This window comes from Oculina patagonica, chromosome 7, assembly GCF_052425735.1.
Source record: "Oculina patagonica isolate OP01 chromosome 7, crgOcupat, whole genome shotgun sequence".
NCBI lineage: Eukaryota > Metazoa > Cnidaria > Anthozoa > Scleractinia > Oculinidae > Oculina > Oculina patagonica.
The window spans coordinates 6,594,446-6,610,887 of record NC_135764.1 but is presented as its reverse complement, the minus strand read 5'-3'; the positions used below and the strand labels follow the sequence as shown (position 1 = coordinate 6,610,887).

The window sequence follows — 16,442 nt, the reverse complement described above, 5'->3', positions numbered from 1 at the left end:
TCGGTTTACGTCAATGACAACAGCACCACTTTTTCAGGAAATCAGCGTATCTAAGAAGGCGATTTGACCATTGCTTTCCACTTCAATGGTGAAAGACATCTTGTGATCGATGGTATTTAGGGTATCGTGGAAGGAGGAGGCAGCGTCTTTCATGATAATTACAAGGCTGTCATCATCATATCGTTTATAGACCCTCGGTGGAACTGTGTAGGTACCAATGGCCAATTTTTCGATCACTTCTATGCAGAGGTTAGCAACAATAGGGCTAACAGGGCTGCACATAGCACAACCGTGAATGAACAGTTGTGCTATGGGCAGCCCCGTTAACCATATTATGTTTTTAAACCCTTTTTAACCAGAGAACGTTTTTACCTTTTTAATATGTCTTATCCTCAAGCTAAACTTTTAAATATCAGACAAAATTGCAGATTAAAGTGATAGTAATAATAATAATGCTAGTGCTTTCGATTTACTGTTTAGTGATGGGACGCGACTGTTAGTGTGGGTCAAGTGTGTTTGCAACCAAAAAGTCGATAGGATCGAGTTGATGCTGCTCGCTCGGTACATAACAAATTAGGGGGGTCCGGGGCATGCTCTCCCGGGAAAAATTAATTTTCAGAACCTCAGAAACCAGGGGGAATAGAAACGAGGTCTGGGACCGAGTAGCGATGCTCTCACAACTTGCAACGCGATCAATTCACGTTCCAGTCAGCGGTTTTTGGATGGCGCAGCAGCAAGCGATCTTTTCCCGCGAAAGGAAAGTATAGCAACCACGATAACGATGCCGTGGATTCAGCGATTGTAAAGGTGTCAGAACTATTCTCACTTAAATGGTAAATTCGTCGTCGTCGTGTAGTTAAAAAAACGCAGAATTGTGCGAATTGTGCGAACGCACGTGGGGCTCAATAATGACGTACAACAAAGAACGAGCAAGTCAACAAGAACCTCGAAACAATAGAGCAAGAACAATAGCTCCGACCGGCACGGCAAAATTCGATCGCCACGTTTTCATTACCATTTCCGTCCTGTTTTGATTTCACAACAAACACCACTTGTTGACAACAAGAACCTTTATGGAGACATTTTCGCCGCTTTAAAGACAAAACTTATAAAACTTCCTTTACTGCGATAAAAAAGGAAATGAACTCTCCTACTGACACCATGTTTTTGTTGTTGTTGTTGTTGTTGTTGAAATTGTTTTGGCAAGTTCAGAATGAGAGCAACTGCTCATGCGCCTTAGATGTATCCGCTGACTACCGCCCTGGTGATTGTTTTGCAAGTTGTGAGAACATCGATCAGATTTCATTTAAGAGAATGTATGGGAAGTTGCTTTCCCCCCCCTGCTCAGAAACGCTATTTTAGGCATTCTGATGGACATTTTCGACTATTTACAGATGCCATCATACAACATTTAAATGTAATTCCTTTGCACGAATTTGTTTTTCAGGCAACCCCCCCCCCCCCCCCTCTGGATATTTCTAATGGTCCACCCCTTATCTTAGATTATTACTGTAACAATTTATACAAAGGCGGGGCAACTATAGTGAGAACTATTACTAGCTGAATAACAATAGTTGCTAATGTTTCATGCTTCGTTCTTTATGATCATAGAGTTCCGACTCGGTGAATCTCAATTGTGGGGTATTCTGCAGTTGCTCCGGATCGAGTGAAAACTCTCAAATCAGAAGAATAAAATACAGCGCCGACTTATATAGGGTTTGTACCTTAACCCGAAACGAAAAGGGGCGAAACCACCAAAACGAAATGTAACGTAATGGCAACCAACAAATTCGGTAAGCCTTAATAGCACTACGGTTATCCTAATTAGCGCTCCGGTTAGCTTAAATCAAGTTAGTACTATAAAACAAAAAACTAAAAAAAATGTTGTGAATAGTGTCATTTTGTGTAGTTTACACAAACGTTTCGGGCATAGCCCTTCTTCAGTGTGAAACCGTTGTCCAATCAAGTTAGCCTGTTTAGCTCTCAATAATGGTAATGGGTGTTGGTCGTTTCGCCGTTTGGGGTTTTAGTACATGCATTTTATTGCTCTTTGTATTCTAGAAAGTGTGAAAATAACACGAGTGAAACGTTAACCCTCGGACGTACAAGGGGGGAATGCCATCACTTCCCTAAGGTTTCTTTTCGTAATTTTGAAAAGAGGATTTGCTCTGCAATGCTGAAACTTTCAGTAGCTGTTCATTCATCCCTTGATATATCAACCATGTGTCCATAATATTGACGATGCCATGGCAATGTCATAATTACAAGCAGATCTTGCAAAAAATCGTCATTTTTTAACATTTTTCTTTATTTTTTCCAGTTTTTTTACAAGCAGGTCTTGCAAAAAATCGTCTTTTTTTAACATTTTTCTTCTTTTTTTCCAGAATTGTACATTACATGAGTATTCTGGCCTGATTTTGCATCAATTTCCGTTATTTTCTAACTTCCTAAGAAAATAGTGAAATTCAAGATGGCGGCTCTAATGACTTAGCCAACAAAAAATATGTCATCTTGTAGAGTAAGCAACGGGCTTTCTACTCAATACAAAATGATTTCGCTGCGCCTTAATAGAACGAAAACTCTAGGGAGGGGGTTCCATCCATCCACCCACCCACCCCGCACCCTTGTACTGATGGTGGGGGTATGAATTTGCTTGTACGAGGGTTAATATAACTGAAATTTACTTAACTTACCATTGGTAATGAATGCCGCGGGGAACGGCGAAAACTTGCTCTTGCTAACGCTCTTGTGACTCTGGGCGGCGAAATTTACTCTTGATAACGCTCTCTCCACGAGCAAAATCAGACGCACACAAAAAAACACACCAATCAGATGCGAGTATTTACGGGAGCAGTATTATTGATAATTTTAATGTTTCGTTTGATTTATTTGATTCATATGTTTAGTTTTTACTAATTCGGAAAAACGTTAAATGGCAACGTCCCTACAGTACATTTTACGCAAATGGCGACTTTATAATATCAACTCCAAGTTTTTCACTGGATTTCAGTTTAGTCAAATGAAGATAACCATAAACTCTATTTTATATATTATTCGTTTTTGTTGTCACTTAATGTACATAGTACTACATCTTCAACAACTCTTGAGTATATAACAGATCTGCTATACAATGGATTTTACTGCTTCGAAGGAATTTTGGAGAGGAACTTGGACGATGCTACAAGAGGGGGACATGGGGAGACCCTGAACACCGCAAAAAATACACAATCACCGCATCACCCCAAGAAAATTTGACGAAACACCGTCACCACAATATAGTCAAGTTACTTATCAATGAAAACGGCTTGGTATTGGCAGCTAAAGCGTATTCATTGATTAACTAAACTATTTTACTATACTTTGTTACAAATCAAACACATGATACGTGCTTTTAACAAAGAAGGACGGTTTGACGAAGATATTAGAGCTAAATTTAGTTCTGTAACACCGCTAACAATTTCGTTTCACCGAACACCGTAGGTTTGAGATCACCACATCACCGCAAGATGGGATTTTATTCACCGCAATACCGCAAACCCCCATGTCCCCATCTTACAAAAATGTATATGTGGAATCTGTGGTGTGTTGGAAGGGGTTTATCTTGGTGACGGAAATGAAAAAAAACTGTTGCGGCCGATAGAGTAGTATTTGCGACTCTGGATACCTTGGATACCCTGGATACCCTGGATACTCTGGATACCCTGGATACCCTGGATACCCTGGATACCCTGGATACTCTGGATACCTTGGATACCCTGGATACCCTGAATACTCTGGATACCCTGGATACCCTGGATACCCTGGATACTCTGGATACCTTGGATACCCTGGATACCCTGGATACCCTGGATACTATGAAATATAAACGCCGCGAATCTGAGACAAAAAAAAACAAGTGATATTTGCATGACTCAATGACTACAGCAACGCTGATAAACCACGTGCTCCCTATGAGCAATATTATTGGTTTGCTACCCTCGCTACCTTTCACAAATCACGGGCCAATCACAGTAGACCTTACGATAGCTGCTACAGAACTGGAAGAAAATGCTACCGTACGAAATAAGAAAGACAATCTATACGTCTTTTATTGCTCCGCATTTTAATTACTGCGCAGAGACATGGCACTTCTGCAGCAAAACCTCTGCAACAAAGCTAGAGAAGGTTAACGAAAGGGCCATTCGCTTTGTTTTCAAGGACAAGAACACCCCTTACAGGGACCTTCTACAAGCCCTTGGCCTGCCAACCTTGGCCGAGCAACGAGTATACAAAATTGCTAGCTCAATTTTCAAAACAATAAACGGTCCTAGCCCTCCCTGCTTGCGTGAGCTGATACAACCTAGAAACTCTTCCTACAACTTAAGAGGACAAAATATTCTCAATCTACCTAAAGTGCAAACTACCAAGCACGGACTCAAATCTTGGCGATATTTCGCCCCCAAATTATGGAATAGCCTCTCAGACACTGCCAGAACTTCAATATGCTATAAAACCTTTAGAAAGGCGTTAAATGCTGTAGATATTAGTCGTCATTTGTAATTTTTAATTAAATAATTGTATATATTCTATAACTTTTAGCTCATTTTTAATCAGGAAATGCGTCGCACATATTTAAAGCTTTAAAGCTTTGAAGAATTTTATTCACTTTATTTTATTTTATTTTATTTTTATTTATTTTTTATTTTTTTATTTTTTATTTTCATTGTGGCTTACCTGTAAACTAGCTGGTGCGTTCCCGCAGATTTTGCTAACCATATCTGCGGGACGCATCGAAACCATAGCTAAGTGTAATGACCACATTAAACATTGTATTGTATTGTATTGTATTGTATCCCTCGATAGTCTTTTGAGCTGTTATCAAAATCCAGGTTAGTTAAAATTGGTATCTAGAATTAAATCGGAGTTAGCGGCGTCTGAAACTGCCATAACAATGTTCATTTTAGCAAATTCCCGCCAAATTTTACATCACACTATGTTTTGACTTCCTCTGATTGTAGTCCATAATTAACTAAAAGGACTTAAAAGTATTTTCGTTGACTTCGGGATAGAACATCGCAACCGTAATACCATTAACAACCTGTGCAAACATTTCAAAACTCTAAATAAATACCCGACATTTTCTTAGACACGTAGCAAAATTTCCCGCGAAAGTTTTACTTTATTATGGTTCTTCGTCACGCTACAGGGTAACGACCGGACCGCATCCTCAGTTCGCTGGTCTATTGACGATCGCCAAAAAGTAAATTGGAAACAAATAATGGAAAGGTAATCGAGAATCACGTTCATTAATTAAATAGACTTTGCAGACATTTTGTTTACACTCCTGTCTCCCCCAACTTTGGGAAATGCGTGACGTGTCACGAATTGTAAGGTCCGGACAACAGGTGTAAAGCTCTGTTTGAAAGTCTGGGCGTTGAAATCATGAATTTTTCTTTCCATACAGTATAGCTGGACTTGTTCAGTTTATCTTCCTTTACAGGCGAGCAAGCAAGATATGAATTTTGACTTCGTTAGGGCCTCTTTTAATGAGCCCGGTAAACGGGCCGTCACGGTTACCGGGACGAATTTTGTCGTCTGTTTATAATTTCAGCCCGATACGAAACCAAAATAGCGACACATAAAGCTGCATTGTTCGCGACTATTGTAGCTCTATTGACACTTGCAACTTTACTAATAAAGCAAATTCGCATACTTCTCAAGTGGAAATACATATAAAGCAAAATTATGGCTTTTTGACCACCCAGTTGCGAAAGCAAAGCTATTTTGAATTTCTCCCAAAAAGGGTCGTCCCGGCGACTGGACTGGAGTGTTCATAAGGGAAAATTTTCATCCCTGTTGCCGAGATGCTATTTTTGATAAATCAAATGGCCCTGTTATTGTGATAACTGATTACTGTAAAAAAAAAAAATAATAATAATAATAATAATAATAATAATAATAATAATAATAAAACGTTTCGACAAGTTAAATCAAACTTGATTTTTATTTTTTTTTATTAATCGCTGTAGTTTTATCAGATTTTCATCTACATTATTTTTGAATAAACCAAAATCTCGAATTAATGTGGCTTATCAAGCCAATGCGTGCAAACTTTTGATCCAATTAGGTTTGTGGTTTTCATACGTTTAATTTAATTTTCTGTGAATCCTCGAATGTTTATCAACAACAGTAAATGAAAAGGAAATTATCATTAGCCACTTAGGATACATTGTTTTATCAGCAAAATCACTAATAATTTTTAGTTTATTGAGAATGAAAAACTTAAATTTATCAAACGGATAAGCATAAATAAAAGGATACAGCTTACATTCACTGCAGTCTTTTTAACTAGCTAAAAATGACCATGAAAAACACACACAAAATGTGTTGATACACACACAAAACATCATATAAATCGACTTTCTTAGCTTTTTAATAAATACTTATAGGTTGTACAATGGAATCAATCGTGACTATTTTTAATGTAGTCTATAATGCTGTACAGCCAGTTTTAAAGCAGTTGGTACTTTGATAGAAATGCCGGAGTTTGGTAAAGGCGAGAATTTATTTATTTTCATCTTCATCAAACCACTGCATTATAACTGGGCATGCAGTATCATCAAACAAATCATCTCTGAGCTCCTCTAACGCCTTCAATAATCGTGGGTCCCGGTTTATGGTTTTTTTTTGCCCCCCCCCCCCCCCCCCCTTATACCTTCTTTCATATTGGTAGAAATTTTTGATAGCCCCTACCCCTTAAACCTAACAGGAAACATCATGCAACCCCCCCCCCCCCCCCCCCCCCCCCCCCCCCCCCCCACATGAAAATCGACATAGCCTTCTTTTCAGACAAATTACGAACCCGGCCTAACTATATATATATTTTTTCCGGGCAAAACGTTAATCTAGGTTTATTTTTATTGCCACCTCGCACGCGGTTTGGCCCTAGAAAAACCGCCTTTTTTGACTAGAAATATAATAATTGGGAGGCGGAAAACCACACGCGCCTGCATAGTACTTTCGTACGGGCTCCAGTTTCTCAAACTTTTGATGCAAATCGCAGGCATGTAAAACTTCAGAGGTATGGCTAAAGAAATAAAAGCGGTATACTAACCTGTGCAAAAAAGGAACAACAACATAAATGAAACAGAGATTTCGGCGGACATAGCTGCGTCTACGCGCCTAGGGAGGTTTATCTGCTTTTTCGTTCCCTCGTGGTTGGATAGCAGCAAAGTTCGCCTTTCCAGCTCGACCAATCGATAGTGAGGTATCGCCTATGCTTGGGACAGATTGTCATGGCCTGCATTTCCTCATTGTTTACAGCACCAAGCACACCAGCCTGGTTTACAATTAACTGTGATTTGCTGGTCTTAGCCTGAGTTATCTCGACCACGTTTCCCGCTGATTCCAAGACTAACAACGTGAAAAGTCATATCTCGCTTGCAGGCAAGTTATAGAGGAATAACTGAAACAAGTCCACCTACACTGAATGGCGAATCTTCTGATCAGAAAGAACAATTCATGATTTCAACGCCCAGACTATCAAACAGAGCTCGTGACACGTCACGCATTTCCCAAAGTCGGGGGAGACAAGAGTGTAAACAAAATGTCTGCAAAGTCCATTTAATTAATTTAGGTGATTCTCGATTGCCTTTCCATTATTTGTTTCCAATTTGCTTTTTGGCGATCGTCAATAGACCAGCGAACTGAGGATGCGGTCCGGTTTTACCCTGTAGCGTGACGAAGAACCATAATAAATAATAAAACTTTCGCGGGAAATTTTGCTACGTGTCTAAGAAAATGTCGGGTATTTATTTAGAGTTTTGAAATGTTTACACAGATTGTTAATGGTATTACGGTTGCGATGTTCTATCCCGAAGTCAACAAAAATACTTTTAAGTCCTTTTAGTTAATTATGGACTACAATCAGAGGAAGTCAAAACATAGTGTGATGTAAAATTTGGCGGGAATTTGCTAAAATGAACATTGTTATGGCAGTTTCAGACGCCGCTAACTCCGATTTAATTCTAGATACCAATTTTAACTAACCTGGATTTTGATAACAGCTCAAAAGACTATCGAGGGATGATTTTACTTTCCAAATAAACTGCCGCACTTTGGTGAAACAGTCGACTGAAAATGACTCAAATTTGGGTCAAGCTCATTAACGATTCAGTGGCAATTTTTAAGGCCGCGTAAAAAACTTAGTTTTAAAGCTCAGGAAGTTTTATGTATCTCAGTCCATTTATAAGGGAATAAGTGTCATAGAAAAAATATAAGACGTTCGAGGAGTCATACGAAGTATGCTGTAGGCTCACCCAAAGTTACCCGAAATTTCGGGTTTTTCAGGCCGCTTGAGGGCCAAAATTAAGGTATAGTCATATCTCGAAGAAAAAAGAACGTCTACTGCTGCAAATGCCACCGTTGCTAATCTTTTCAGATAGCTTTTATACTGTGAAAAGATGAAGGTAAATGGCCGACCTCGATGTTTTGCTCCTGCCCGGTTTTCTCTGACAATAACACTTAAGTAGCAGTCAGCGATATTTAGAATGTTTGTTTTTTAGGGACATAAGTAGATAAAAGCCATGGCCACATACACTACATTCACTGTGAACCTTCATCAAACACGCAATCAAAAGCTAGCGATCTTATCTCCAGAGCCCGTTTTGTTAGCACCTGGATAACAAGCCTGCCAATCAGATTTGAGGAAAAATTGGGTCTACCCAGAGTTTGTGATCTCAGTGCTGACCAAAAGAGAAGAAGAATTTGTTGTCAGTTATGTCATATTAGCTCCCTGACAGGGGTGGGAGTACTCAATTATTTGGCGAAAAAGATGACGATCTGGAGCCAAGAATTTTCCAGGGGGGAGAGGTGAAGGTGTTCTCTGTTGACTTCCACCAACTACTCGCTGGCGAAACCTCAAGCCAAGTGGCCCATACTTGCCGCAGCTTATCCAGGATTCTGTAGCATTAAGCGGCTAGGAATATTTCTATTCCTCCCTGAATGGGATGCTAGTCCATCGCATGGTACCCCCAACATTATGACGCCGGTACCCATTTTTACACTTGGGTGAAGAGAGGCACTAAAAGAGGAAAGTGTCTTTCCCAAGAATACAACACAATGACCCCGGCCAGGGCTTGAAACCAGACCACTTGATCCAGAGTCCGGCGCGCTAACCATTAGGCCACCACGCCACGTGCACCCACGAAAATTTATTTACCCAGCGTAATTTATGATGTTCAGGACCAAAATGATGCCGAGATATTTTTAGAAATCGAATGGCGTTCCTTCCAAAGGACCACGGAATTAATTAAATAAAAGAAAGGAATTAAAGAAGTTTGAATTTTAAACAAAATTTTCACTTATTTATTCCAGGAATAAAAATTCTACATGTTAACACCACAACATTTCTTTCAATTGGAATCAAACACAAGTTGCATGTTATAAGCTCATATCAAAAATTTTTTTTACCTTTTTACTCATAATATAATTTCTTCCTGTGTCATTTAAAATTCTTAAATGTTTCAAAAAACATCGACTGTGATAATCAAGCTAACTGAGATTTCGTGTGATACACTAAAATACAAAACGACTGGGACCTTAATCAATGGTAATGTTATCTTTCTACCCCTGCGATTTATCTCACGTTTCTCTTTTAACCACTTAAACTGAGTTCAATGAATTATCACTAAACTGAGGACAAGAGCAAGCTGGATGAACAATTTCAGGGCAACAGCTGTACTAGCACCGCTGACCGTTTCATCTTTAGTATCAAACTTTACTTGCACCAGTTTAGGATGGTAATCATTCCAGAAAGCCATTCGCCGAGGAGCAAACGCCGCCGCCATCTTGGGATGAGCGTCAACTCGCAAGTAAGCTCTGTGACTGGAGTTGTACCTCTCCCATGTAACACCGCTGACTGGCTGTGGTGTTGGATCGCCGGTCTTGGCGAAGTTTGTATACACTTTCATGATAAACAAACTGACGTTCCTGTCGGCTGCATCATAATCTAAAGAAGTTCCAGGGAGGAAAGGAAATCCAAAGTCGTAAGGTTTGTTATCACCATGAACCACACCCATCCATTCCTTATTTTTGTTGCCGAGCGTTTTCCGATGAGCGAACTCGTACATGTACACCGGAGCAACTTTGCTGTGAATATCGGCGACCTCGTGACTTGGTGCAAAGTAGATGTAATCACCAATAAGGTCCACAAGTTGGCTTCTTAGTGCGTATTTATCACTGTTGTCAGGCCATGGGGTGTACATGAACTCCAACGCGTCCGCGATGAGGTTAGCATTCTCTTCCCTAAGAGACGAAAAACAAAAATTTGTTGTAGGTGGTTATATTTAACAAATAAAAACACCCAGTATGAAAACGCACGTTAAAAGCCGATCTTCTATAAGTACATTTATAGATATAAAACATGGAGCTACGTACACTGATCAAAGCCGATCTGGAAGCGATAGTATCACACGATTAATCTGAAAAAAAAATCGCAACTCACCTGCTGTTTCGCCCATGGGCAAGCTTTGTTACAAATTGCCTGAAAAATGACGGACTAACTCCATTGTCCACACTTTGCGTCGTCCCAAGAGCGTTCCCACCCTCCTGACTGTTGAAACTGATCATCAACTTCACTTTCTTGAATTTACCTTTCTTTCGCAGATTTCGAGGCGTGTCAAGAAGAAAGTGTTTGTCCACAACTGGGGCCCACCGCAGATCACCATAGAACCGATAGTAGATTGAGTCGGAGGCTTTCTGTATGTCCGTGTCTCGTTTTCCCTGTATGCAGGCGACCATTGCTTCGTGGTCTCTTGTAGTACAATCCAGCTTCTGAGCGAGCTCTTCAGCGAAACGGAGGCCGTAGGAAACTGGCTGAATTGCAAAGGGAGTCAAATCCACTCCACTCTCTGCAATGGCTTGGTGGAAGAGGCCCTCCGATAGAGGTGACAGCAAATGTAGGGCTACACTTGTTCCGCCAGCACTTACTCCAAATATGGTCACCTTGTTGGGGTTCCCGCCAAAATGTTCAATGTTTTCTTTGACCCACTTGAGTGCTTGAACCTGATCCAACATTCCATAATTCCCAGGGGCCGTCGAGTTGCCGGTCGTCAAGAAACCAAATGGGCCCAGACGATATTGGATGACAACTACTACCACACCGTATAGAGCCAAAATATCGCTAGGAAACAAGACTGCAGTTCCTAGCTCGTAAGATCCACCGTGAATATAAACCATCACGGGTAAATTCGAGCTGACGTTTGGGGTATAGACGTCGAGATACAAGCAATCCTCGCTGTACGAAAAATTTGGATCAAAGTGCTTGATCATCTGCTCATAGTATTTACCCTGCCAACAAACGTTTCCATTCTTCTTCGCTGGGCGAACGTCCGGTTTCCACTCTTGTGGCGGTTGTGGTGGTTTTAGTCTTAGCTCTCCAATTGGCGGAGCGGCGAAAGGAACTCCTAGAAACTTGCTGACAGACTTGAACGGACCGGAGGCATTCGGGTACAATGTCACAAGACATTTGATGTCTCCATAGTTCGTAGACACTGTTACTGACTTCACCAGAGGCAAAAATGCATAGAAAATGAACAACCAAATAAGTAGTGTCAATATCATGGTTCTCAAGCTAGTACACAGGAAATACTCCTTCTTTCCTTTGACTATGCACCCGAATATGCTGAATTATAAACGGCTGACCTTTGCAGTTGTCATGTAATACTCGAGTATGACACGTATGACGTCAATGCCCGGCGTCCTCTGTTAATCTTAGACAAGTTTTATTTGTGCTCCCCATCTCCATGTAATCTTATTAGTCTGTAAATAAACTCATTAATTACCGTGCTTCAGTTAGTTTAAATAAGCCCCTCCGTGGAATGACTCCAAAGGCAAGGATTTTATATTTTCAAAAAGACCAAATACGGTACATATGCAAGTTATGTGTGGCTTATATGAGAAATTGTTAACAGTTTCTTCTAAACTTTTAACTTTTTTCAATGTTTTCACTTGCGTCTCGTAACGATGACACCGGCTTTGAAGAGTTTTTTTTCCAGTTAAGGCATTTTTCAAGTCGCAAAAAAGCACTTCATATTGGTATTATGTTTTCCTTTATACTTGTAAACAGCTTCTGCTAGTATTTTTTTTTTTTAGAGAGGGGGGGGGGAAAAAAAAAAAAGCCCCGCGGGGAAGCGCCCCAAAGGTGGGGGGCCTAAAAAAGAACGGGAACGGCGTGGGAAGGCCATTTATTAGATTTATATGTGACACGCGTCCCGCATACTGCTAGGATCAGCAATGTCGAAATCGTCAAATTTGTAGTAAATAATAAAGTAAAATAAATAATAATAGTCATTCCATTGTGTAGTTTTATCTTGTCTTCAGAAATTTAAATTGAGATATTTTAATGAAGACAAGATAAGTACACAATGGCATGACTGAACAAAAAGCATCTGAATATATTCCGAAATCCAACAATTGACAAACATCAGTTGTACTTTCAAACTAACTTGTGGCGACTAAGGCCCAGGCCAAACGTCGAACTTCACATGAGTCAAACCTAATGCAAATGACCAAAAGCAATAGCTTTTACTAATGCTTTTGCATTAGGTTCGACTCATGTGAAGTTCGACGTTTGGCCCGGGCCTAAATTTCTTCAATTAAACTTTAGGTGTTCGTGACACGGAGACTGGTTCATAAACTTGAAACATAGTAACGTAATGTTATCATGATGTAATGTAAAACATTTACTTAAGTGTCAATACTGGAATAGCAGTAAAAGAAACACTAAATGGGGAAACTATAAAATAAATAAAAAAAAAAACAAAATCTAAATTTGGTAAAAATGAAAAAATATCATCGCCTGATGAAGACTAAGCTAGCAGTATTGCAATCGAAACCTCGCGATTATCGCCTTAAAGTGACTCCATCGTGAGAAACTATACTAATTAAACAATACTAATTAAATTTCATCTTTTCAATACTAAAATATACAACTGATTGCAATAATGTTGTCATATTTCAAAGAAAAATGGAAAAGGCAAATATAGATTCATTAGCTTTATCATCATAACTGGCAGCATTTACAGGAAACGGACGAGTTTATATCAGTACACTTTTTAATCCTGTAATAAGATAAATTGATTTATGACTATTTGAGTATTTTGAAGACTTTTTGAGGTCATTTCTTTGGGTGAATTTCAAACATACGCCTAATTAATTCCTATTTGCTTTTTTACATTTTACTTTTTCCTATGACAACGTTATTGCAATTAGGAGTATACAAGATAAAATACAAGATAAGAACTAGGAAGATGACATGATAAAAATTTGGTAAACTTCTAATGTCCTTGGGTACAATATTCCACTGTATCGGATCTAAGGATAATAAGTTATCCTGGCCCTCAATGAAACGATTTGCGCCGACGGTACTCGTGAAATATCTAAACTGAAAAAAAAAATACTTGAATTGATGTCACAAAAGTTTCGCTTAGTTTCAAAGTGAATCTCAAATATATACTCCCAGTTGAGAGCACAACACTACCAACATGTTCAAAATCCAATTTTTTCAGTTGCTGCTATATATTTAGCTCTATATTGGTCGGAATTTCTCGGGCGATGGCTGTGTAATCTATTATTCTTCTGTCGGTCCACGTCAACGTTTGCCTTTGTGTGCTGCATACGAAGTCCATTTTATTCCCTCGGCTGGGGAAAGTACGTCAAACTAACCCTAGCCTTATACTTCTGGAACTTTGAGTGAGTGTGTTTCGTTGTTTCTTTCTTGGTTCTTATCTAGGGGTTTCAAAGTCAAGTCCTGGTACTGATTCTAGTTTCGCAAAATATCAAAATTCTGGTATTATTCCTTAGACCATCCAGTGATTAGATCTACTCAGATAACGGGCTACTCAGAAAGTAGGCATCGTATTTGCAGAATGAGGATTCTGCCTCTGTGTCGTCTTGCATTTTTCCTCAACGTGAGCGCTAGCTTAGCTAGAGAGGTATTTTTATTGTTCCACTTGATACTCTAGTTCTCCAACGATGTAATAGAGATTAGATATTATTAGACACTAATTGCATTGTTTTCTTTTGTTTAAGTTTGACTATTTTATACTAATTGTTAGATACTGTTTTAGGGTTAAATAAAATTTACTCTATTTAAATTTCTCCGAAATTATTTTTAACAGCTATCGAGGAGGCTGCCGTTAATTTATTTAAAATACAAGCAAGCGATTGTTTCGGCCACAAGATCACAAAGCTGACAAAGCATTTTGTGGAGTGGTATTTGATATCTTTATACATACGGGGCACCTTGCGGTTACTCATGTTGAGCCACAAAGGGCTTTGTGGTGACTAAGTGCACATTTATCCTTCGAAATTAAAACTAGTCGCTTCAAAGAATTCACAAGCCTTTCACAGGACTTCTTGAAAGTGACCCAGTTCTCACAAATTTTATCATCACAAAGCACTTAAGGACCCAATCGAAATGCCACAAAACATTTTGTGACAAACAGATCGTGTGTCAAGATAGAACGCTCGATTTGATTGGCCTGCCATATCACGTCAGAGGTCGTTTCTACCACACAAAGGAACGCGCACTTGTAAAGGAAGTACACGTACTTGTTAAGTAAATAAACGTACTTGTAAACGTACTTGTAAAGTTGAGTCAATGGCTGAGCAGGTAGAAGTAGAGGGTTACTAATTAGCCATTGTGCTTTTCGTTCGAGAACTAGAGTATCTTTGTCAAGGCAGACGCTGCTCGCGTCTGCCTTGAAGTCTCAGGGTGTGGAATACATGTTTGGAGTTGTAGGCAAAAGAGTTCTTATGATAGCGTGTGCTGCACAGGCGGAAGGGATTAAATTCATCTCCATGAGAAACGAACAAGCCGTAAGTAGGCTGAGGTCGATACCCGATCTCGATCAGAACTTGCTTTTATTCAATTGAGTTTATTTTTTATATGTGGTTACGTTTCCACGCTTCGCGATAAACAAAACGATTATAGCCTTTTAAAGATATTTTATGTAGTCTGGCCCATAAGCAGACTTTCAATTCCGAAACTGCAACAAATTCAGTGGACACGTCCATCCCCATCCCCTGGTTTTGAGAGGGAAGGTAAGCATGTGGACTGCAAGTGTTTCGGAGTCGAGCAACGGGAACGTTTAAAGAACAACAACAAAACGGCTCAAGAAGGGTTGTTTGTGAAATTGTAACAGGGGCTTTTGTGGGGATTTAGCCTGCTCCAGGCTCTCTGTCAGTGGAGAAGCGAGCGGGTGCTGAAGCAAGCACCCGCTTGCTTCGCTTCCCGCTCGCTTCGCTTGCTTCCCCACTGACCGAGAGCCTGGAACAGGCTAGTGAGGATTTAACATGGAGTTTAACTGTGATCTGAGTTTACTTTCTTACTTACTCGTTTACAGGCAGTATCCGAAGTCATTACAAAAAAGAAAGTTGTCATAAACGAGTTACAGCCAGTAGTATTTCGACAACATAGTTTGAGCTAAGCTAAGAAAACAGGGGAAATTTTAAGGATCTTGATAGTCTTGGTCCTCGCAGTCTCGGCCAGGTAACCGAGATCTCGCCGAGATAAGAAAGTCTTGTTAATTTTAAATCTCTTGGCGAGATCTCGGCAGAAATCGGATAAATCTCAAAGAACAATGGGTATGCTTAACGTACCAGACACATTAATATTACTAGCCTGGTCAGGTGTTTCTCTGTCTTAAATATATAGGCTTGTTATGCAGCATCAGCTATTGAATATCTAACTGGACGGTAAGGTGTAAAAAAAAAATATTTATCTTATCTTACTATTACTATTACCATTTATCCGTCGATGTCAAACATTTGGTGACAGAAGTTGAACATCGGTTTCCTTCAAAAAACAACAACAAAAGAAACCCACCTATACCATAAAAATAATGTCAAATATTCAAATAATTAGGTTATAAATGAAAATGAAAAATGTTTCTATATAATATTTATGCCCAGATATTGTCTTGGCACACAGCATAGCCTCTATAGTGGTTCGATTGGATCAATTTGCGCCGGGAGCAGAGCCCCATAACCATGGAAAAAGGTCAATCATGCATGCATAGAAATAGGGAAACAATGCATCTGATTTTTCATGGTCGTCAAAGCTAGCGGCAAGGATCGCGGGCACATGCCCCCTACAACGTACGTCGCACAAACATGGCGGCCATATTACAGAAATAGGTTAACGTCCGCTTACATCTTTGACACTGGACATCCATATTATGATCAACTGACAGCTATCAACACAAGGTATTCGCTGACCAGTACTAAATGTCCATATCGGGGGCTCAGGTACAGAATTCATCGAGGTTGTTTTTTGAAGTTGACCGCTGACCAGGTAATGACTGTATTTTTTGCCCTTGAATTGCGGGCTCAAGTCCTACTTTTTTCCTGCCTATGGTAATTCAATTAAAATTTACATGATGGGCAAAGAAAATAACCAG

The 16,442-nt window shown here is 39.7% G+C and overlaps 2 protein-coding genes and 1 long non-coding RNA gene across 3 annotated transcripts in view; 2 read left to right on the top strand and 1 right to left on the bottom strand.

Annotated features, from left to right (window-relative positions):
• The window catches only part of LOC144661428 (myosin-2 essential light chain-like), a 136,255-nt gene that overhangs the window by 73,690 nt on the left and 46,123 nt on the right, over nucleotides 1-16,442 (top strand). The gene's annotated exons all lie outside the window — the stretch shown is intronic.
• The window catches only part of LOC144661437 (uncharacterized), an 80,516-nt gene that overhangs the window by 47,758 nt on the left and 16,316 nt on the right, over nucleotides 1-16,442 (top strand). The gene's annotated exons all lie outside the window — the stretch shown is intronic.
• On the bottom strand, nucleotides 9,390-11,674 carry LOC144661399 (neuroligin-4, X-linked-like). The gene is made up of 2 exons (XM_078522145.1): nucleotides 10,484-11,674; nucleotides 9,390-10,284 (listed from the first exon to the last, which is right to left on the bottom strand). The coding sequence occupies exons 1-2, from the start codon at nucleotides 11,599-11,601 to the stop codon at nucleotides 9,654-9,656; spliced, it is 1,749 nt and encodes a 582-aa protein (XP_078378271.1). The 5' UTR covers nucleotides 11,602-11,674; the 3' UTR covers nucleotides 9,390-9,653.